The following is an 8,043-nucleotide window of genomic DNA, read 5'->3' as shown; positions in this document are numbered from 1 at the left end:
GATCACACAACACCAACACAAACCAAAACGTTGCCTTCACACCTTCACCTTTATCTCTGCACACACACACCTCTTTCTCAGACTTTTTGTTTGTAAAAATATGCAAAAATACACAACACAAAAACAAGCAAAACAAATTCAACTTCAATAATCGAATGCCTTAATTACCTCCACGTCCAAACTTCACAAAATGATGGTACGAAGATGTAGCATTATAAATCCCACCGTTTGGACGCTTGCTTAGCTGTCTCCCACAATCAATTTTGAATTGTTGGACAGTTTTCAGGTGTTTGTGTAATAGAATAAGATACTATAACTTAATTACCCCGGGCACCTTTCTGTTACTCACTAGAAACCTATAGTGTATTTCCACAACTATTTCTCCAATAAAATGAAAAATATTTGTAGCATTTGATCTCATTTGAAGTTCACCCCCACCAACCAGAGGAGCGGTGATTCACAAAATACCCTGACAAAAAATGTAATGTAAAATAAAAAGAAGGTGAGGCTTTAATTGAAAAAAAGAAAGAAAGCACAGATACAAACCTTAGTAATAAGAAGAATATATTAGTCATAATAATCATAATAATGTAAGTCATAAAGAGACATAGAAGAGTGTCAGAGCAGCCAGGTGACCCGTGGACTCATACTGTATATGTAAAAAAGACAGTTGAACATACACGACAGAATGATCAATATGAGTCATGCACTCGCCCACACACACACTGACGCACAGCAGTAAGACGTAAATAGCGTCCATCTTGTGTGACGTCTGAGCAGACACGGTTCAGAGAAACACCAATTAGCACATTTGTAACTATAAGGTAATATAACACGATGAGCTGCCCAAACATATACACGCATCTGTGTTGAAACTGACACTTGAAAAAGCTCCTCTCAGGCAGGTCAAAAACTGCTGTAAACATTGTTCACTGGGCAGACCATGGGAATCAAACAGCCCCTAAAGCTAAACTGTTACAGTAATGCATGTTTTATTCAGATAAAACAGGCTTCTACAGTATAGGGTTTTCTCCAAACATCCCTAAAAGAAATACACAGCATGGTTTTAGTAGTTGTCCCTTCACTGGTAAAATGAAAAAGTTAGGGAGAACTCACATTTTCAAGGCAACTGTCTGCACTAGATATTTAAATTTTGAGGCCAACTAAAAAAAAATACATTTGAGCCCATTTATCGTCTTTTGCTGAGATAACTTTCATCATTCATATGTAATTTCACTCCAGGTTTTTGAGTTATATGTACTAAGAATTCCACAAAAAAGAAAAAGTTAATGTTTGAATAAACATGTTGACCGACTTGGTTCTGTATGTCTGTACGACAGAGAATTAGGTAGCACAGCTGTTATTTTGTTTGAAAGTCTTAGTTAGTGGAACTTAAAATTGGACTTTTTTTATACAGATGAAAGATACAAATAATGAGTCATTTCAACAAATGTAGGCAGTTTTCCTCAAAACTTAGGAATTCAACTCAAAGTCGAGAATTTAACAATACGTAAATCAAGTGAAGACAGTTGCCAGGAAATGTCAAGTTTACCTTACTTTTTCATTTTTACAGTGATGGGTGACTGATGACGCCAGGGAAGCTATGTTACTAACATCAATTCATCTTTAAAGTAAGAATGTATCAAATGGATCGCATCAATTTACTTAAAGGGTCTTGCTGCTACATCCTTACTTGGTCTGGTATGACTAGTGGCTTATGTTGGCAAATAATGGCAATATATTACTGAGTGGGTTTGCTGAATGAGATCTCTCTGGCATCTCACCCGAGAGTACTGATTATCACGTTGATGATCCGCTATCATGACATTTTCTAAAGTTTGAGGTAAGGGTAGTGGCCTATCACTCAACATATCCTTTATCATGGCCAACAGGTCTACAACACAGTTACACTGACTAAACACTGCTTTAAGCAAAGTTCCAGCTCCTGTTTGACACCATGGTCTGTGTTAATCCCTTACAGATTGGGAGTTGAATGCTAATGTGAATGCTATGCTATAATAGCATTGTCATGAGTCTAAGCAGAGAGAAATTGTATCAAACTGCATCATTAGTTACTTTTAAGGCAATTGTGCCATCCTCCAAAGTTGGGTATGCTTTCAGTCTGAACACACCGGAAGTTGTGTTAAATTGTAGCATTACACTAGTTCATGTATTTGTATACTTGGTCTGGACTCATCAGCATATGCACAACATGAAGAATGTATGGATGGACAGTCTTAATCTTTGGGACCATGTGTTCAGATGTACTTGGCATGTTGTACAGGGTGTGCGCAAGCCTCAAGGTCTTTCAAATGTTTCTTTCTTATGAGGTTTTGTAGTTGCGTCACACTATGGCTGTTATCATGGTGATCCATTGGACAACTGGCTGTGCTGAAACCTAAAACTGGGCTGTGTATACTGTATGTTAGCTCGTGCACAAATCAGACATGCGTACAAGACAACGAGGGCTCGCTAACCGAATAGCTACAGTGGTCTGTTAGCTATACCATGCTGACAATATAAGCCAAGTCATTATGGCCACCAGAGGGTATGTTACATCACCTGAATTCCCTCTGTACGTGATGTGTGTAGTTGTGTGCCTGCTTTAATGCAAATCCTCCGTTTGTTTCTGTGCAAACCTTTATGTGTGTTTAGTGTCATCAGCAGGGCGGGTGTCTCACATGCACAAACATCACACCGGCATACAGTAAGTGTGTGTGTTTTAGGACAAAATGCTTCTGGACTGGTCAAGCAGCCAGACTGGAGCAAGCAAGTGTATCAAGTCGCCATATTAACGTTGTAAACTGATACCGTTTCCCATCATGCATCCTCAGATCCTCAGTTTTCCACTATTACACAACATTTTCGCCTGTGGTGGCTGAAAAACATGCGGTGTGCATTGCATTGCATCAAAGAAACAACTTTTCCCCTCCCATTTCACATCCCTTTTATACAATACCTCTTATTAGAAACATACCATATAGTATTAAACAGGCATTTAAACTCCCTAGAAAAAGTGGTGTGGCGACAATAGAAATTGTATTTATATAATTGTTCTCCATTTAGAAAGACTATTTTTAATTTATTTTTTTAGAAAAAAAGACACTTGTTGAGGTTCCTGGGACTGACGCAGGAGTAGTAGGAGGGTAATGACTGACAGCGGAATGGACCAATAGCCTTTCAGCAGGGAGCACGACACAAGGACACAGACGGTCAGCGTAAAGGCCAGTCAGTAGCTGTACGCTTCACTCTCATCACTTAAATGATTCCTTTCATACAAAGTCACTGAAGAATAATAAGGATCCAACTGTCCCTGAAGGTAGAATCATACAAATGAAACAAACATACTAACACGACGGATAAAAACAGATCCAATTAAAAGGAGTGTGTGTAAATTCATTGGCTACATGAAAACCATTCACTGTAAATAAAAGCCTCTGGATTCAGCTCGACAGAGAGTGTCGGAGGAGAAGAGTGGAGAGGTGTGTGTGTGTGTGTGTGTGTGTGTGTGTGTGTGTGTGTGTGTGTGTGTGTGTGTGTGTGTGTGTGTGTGTGTGTGTGTGTGTGTGTGTGTGTGAGTGTATGTGTGTGGGTGGTTCACCCAGAAAGATAAATACCTTCCGGCTTTTCTACACTGAATTACACTGCTTATCCCCCCCCCCCCCCCCCCAAAGTGATTCCTTTTCTTCTCTGCTGCCTCTCTCTTCCTCTTCTTTCTTTATATACATTCATCCACTGACCCCCCCACCCCACTCGCCCCCACTTTAGTGATTGATCTGTCCATTTCGCGCTCCCTTCAGTCCACTTGCATTTAGTCTCTCTTGGGCAGCTCCTCATAGGTAAACTCTCAATCTCCTCTTCTCCCCCTGGTCATCCATCACTCCTCCATGGCAGTATTTATAAAAGAAATAATAATAATAAAAAAGGAAATTGAAGTTGGTCAATCTAAGGCTCCTCCTCCCCGGTGGAAACAGCCAACCGCATGGCCACAGACAGGTGGTCGGTGAGGCCGGACAACTGGGTGACAAAGCTGAACTCCTCAATGTCCTGTTGGAGAGAGAGAGAGAGAGAGAGGGAGAGAGAGAGAGAGAGAGAGAGAGCATTGTAATATCGCTGACTCCACTTTTAAAGGTCACATATTATGTTCATTTTCAGGTTCAACATTGTATTTTGGGATTTTATTACGAAAAGTTTTTATGGTGCAGTGTCCTAAAAACTCTTTATATTTCTCACAGTGCCACTTGCCCTGCCTTTTAGAGCCTGTCTCTTTAAGCCCCGCCTTCCAAAAAGCCCAGTTTGCTCTGATTGGGCCTGAATTTTACTGCCAGTTAGATATAACTAAATAAAGTGTTACCATCATTTTGCCATTATAACTACAACACTATGTGGGAACGCGATGTTGGGATGAGAAAGCCAGGCTTGCAGTTCCAGTGCACTCCAAAGGTGTTGGATGGGGTACTCAGTAAACACTGTCATCTTGAAACAGGGCGGGGCCTTCCCCAAACTACTGCCACAGAGTTGAAAGCAAACTATTGTCTAAAATATGTGCTGTGCTGGGCCTAAGCATAACATTTCTATTGTTAAGCAGGGCTTATGTTTGGGCATTTCGGGGAATTTTATAAAATACTGCTTCCAAATAATAACCACTATTACCACTAGTTGATACAATTAAAATACAGGTACAACTTGGATTTATTAAATCATCATATGGATATTAATTATTTGAATCCCCTATTGATAATTGAGGTAACTGCGGTATACACAGAACTACTGGTGTATGCTCTCTTGTTAAAAAAAAAAAATTAACGTAAGGCGACTGAAAACACAAGACCAAACATGATGAAATATCTTTGTCAAAAGAAACGTGGCGATGGTTCCATTGGGTTTGAGGTGTGTTCATGAGGAAGCAAAACAACAGTACATTAGATTGGTTTCCCTTGACAGTCGGTGTAAAGCTAAATAATGTTACAGTAACTACATTCTGGCACAAGGTGGCATCAGTTGGCTGGGGTTGGAGAAGTGCAGAGCGAGACAGACAGACAGACAGACACAGAGAGAGAGAGAGAGAGATAGAGAGAGAGAGATAGAGAGTGAGAGAGAGGGAGAGAGACGCTCTATGTAAATGATGTGATTTGGTTTTCCAATCCTCTTCAATCCCTCACACAGACAGGCAGCCATGACGGTCTATGCCCTCATTCTTCTCCTTCCCCGTTTCAGTGTTTGTGTTCCATTGTTCGCCCCGCTAGCCTATATAGCTTATTTAAAATAAATATATATGTATGTTTTAATATATTTAAACCCTTCTTATCCTTTTTAAGTCAAAAATTCTCGCGCGGTATGAAATCATGCCCTGGCTTCCAGTCAAGCGTCTTGCTGGGAAATAATTCGGGGCAGAATAATGGCAGAGCACTTCCCCGCTGACAAGAAAGGGGCACACCATTTTTTCAAGTTTTTGTGAATTGAGAAACAATACTTTTTAAGTACTGTAGAATGCATTGATTTAAAGGCCTACTTCACCAGTTGGAATATGAAGGTGTATTGAACTCGGAGATCCTATGAAGTATAAATGTGCAATTTTTTTTTAAATTGGTTCATCCTAGCCTGGGAAAAGGCAGAAAGAGTGTTTTATGGTCTCACTGTCTAACCCTACATTTCTCTTTCTGTGTAACACCTTACCAGTTTCCAGTCCGGCTGCAGGCCCTCGTCGCTGTAGAGGATGTAGTCTATCCGCCGTCCGTTGCCCTTCAGCGGGATCTTTCTGCCCTTCTGGCTGCCGGGACACTGGCTCTTACTGGGAGGAAACACCAGGTATTCCTTCCTGCCCTCCTCATTCTCCATCACTCTGCAGCAGACACAAGGCCAGGAGAGAGTCAGTCAAGTGTGGACAGAGTAACAGCTGTGAGCTATGACCCAGAGAGAAGGTGCACAGGACCACAAGAGTGTTAGTGCTGAAGTCAAAGGTTAATCTGTCGACCCGGGACTTAAGAGTCACAAGTTAATACCAGTGCAAAGGTGCTGTTAAAGGTTAACTATTGTGAAACATGTACATTACAATATATAAACAGTAATATGGGCTGCCCGGTGTGTCAACAGACCCCAAAAATATTAGAAAAAGCAACCCTGTCTTTTTTTCTCACCGCCTCCATCCTTCTGAAAACCTGTGTTCAAACTCAGATTTCTCTCCCCTTATGATGTCATAATCTAAACTGCCAGTTGGTTTCAGGGTCAGTGCAGACCAGGCTTTTAGGAAGGCGGGGCATAAAGCGACAGGCTCTAAAACAGAGTAAGGTAATGGCCCTGTGAGAAATATAAAGTTTTGTTTGGACACTACATGATGAAAATAGTTTCTAGTAGAAACCCAAAATACAATTTTGAACCTGAAAATGATCATAGTATGTGACCTTTAATACCTATGAAGTCTAAACCTGCTTCTGTATTTACTATCAGTAAGTACAAGTCAATTCATGACGCAACGCCAAATAAAGCAATAAAAAAAGTGTGTGCAGCTGACACTTGTATCTTATCTAAGAATCAACTTGAGTTTTTAGTTTCGACTTACGACTTTTGACTAAGACAAGGTCTGTCTTAAGCCTGTAGTGGTTGTGGTAAAGGTCAGAGTAAGTAACCTGGGAATGCATGTTAATTAATGCAATCAATGTTACTAAGTGACGAAAACACGTTCGTCTGTGTGCATGTGTGTGTGTGTGTGTGTGTGTGTGTGTGTGTGACACTTACTTTTGTAAACTTTCAGGTGAACTGACCTCTTCGTCATAAAGGCCACTGGGATCCAGCAGAGTACCTGAAGAATGACACATTGAAATGCATCATGGTGCAGTTGTCATACACATTTCTACTCTTCATTTCTCTCTAAAAACCCACCGATGCAAGTTATACTGTAGCGATATGAAGAGAACAGTGTCGTTCATTCTACTTTCTTTCATTTTGCTAATACCTTGTGAATGCATAAACAGTAATATGTGCCTCGTGAGAACTTGCTTTCCTCAAAGAAAGAAGGGCTTTTCTGACAGTGTGAGATTGTCCTGGTGAGGACAATGGTTGAAATGTCCGTCTTCTTTTAAACAATAATCAGGAGAAATATTCAGAAAATTTTGACAACATGTTAGAGCGTGGCAGCATACCGCCATTATTTTCTGCAACCTATTTATTCTTCCCCTCAGCGTGACCACCAGCTTTCTCTTCATAACTGCTCTTAAAGGGACAGTTCAGTATTTTTGAAGTTGGCTTGTATGAGGTACTTATGCATAGTAAGTCTGTTACCTTATGGGGATCAACACAGACACTATGAGGAACCAGAAAGCTGTTATTTTCTGCACCTTCTTTCAAGCGTAGTTCGGCCACGTATTACTACGCCATCCCCCTGTAGCTCTGTATGGAACAGCTGACGGGTGGAGTGATACGCTGCACCGCACCATCGCTAGTTCGCGAAGGAATACATGGCCAAACTACGCTTGAAACAAAATTAAAAAATAAGCGGCTGCCAGGTGGCAAAACTAAAGCTGTGAAAAAAACGCTCCATTTAGGTAACAATACATTTTTTGGTAAGCATTTATATATGTGGTGAAAAGACGTTTTTCTTCTGGCCCCCTCTGCAACAGTACAAGTCTGACTTGTGCTACTGCGACATCTCCCCCAAACTCCTTATAGTGACTGGTCTGATCGCCATCTCCATAAAGTTACACACTAACTATGCAACAGTACTTCATACAACCCCACTCCAATAATGCTGAACTATACTGTTAAAGTGCGACTCGCCGTCTTCCAAATGCGGCAAAGGAGGCGTTAACACACCATGTTCTGAGAGCATAACTGTCGGCATTTATGGTCCTCAGACCGCAATCCACTGTCATCGACCAGTGAAACTGAAATGCCAGAGAGACGGGCAATCAGAGAATGCTTTTGACGATGAGGTTGTGAGGCCGTGTGGGCTGGATAATGCGTTTAAAATACCCCCATACGAAAAGGGCAGCACTCTGAAAGTTACTCCAATCAATCCTCAAGCCCTTATGAAAAGTAGGCGCCTGA

General features: G+C 41.1%; 1 protein-coding gene across 1 annotated transcript in view; it reads right to left on the bottom strand.

The window, feature by feature from the left end:
* Positions 1–3,945: 3,945 nt before the first annotated feature.
* The window catches only part of smpd3 (sphingomyelin phosphodiesterase 3), a gene marked incomplete at both ends in the record, with an annotated part of 27,560 nt that continues 23,462 nt past the window's right edge, over positions 3,946–8,043 (bottom strand). The window contains 3 exons of the mRNA XM_080027475.1: positions 3,946–4,047; positions 5,677–5,842; positions 6,736–6,799. Coding sequence (XP_079883601.1) covers positions 3,946–4,047; positions 5,677–5,842; positions 6,736–6,799 — 332 coding nt within the window. The remainder of the gene's footprint in view (positions 4,048–5,676; positions 5,843–6,735; positions 6,800–8,043) is intronic.

Source organism: Ammodytes marinus (genome assembly GCF_949987685.1).
Source record: "Ammodytes marinus genome assembly, chromosome: 5".
NCBI lineage: Eukaryota > Metazoa > Chordata > Actinopteri > Uranoscopiformes > Ammodytidae > Ammodytes > Ammodytes marinus.
Note: the sequence above shows the minus strand (reverse complement) of the source record. Positions and strands in the feature narration are given on the sequence as shown.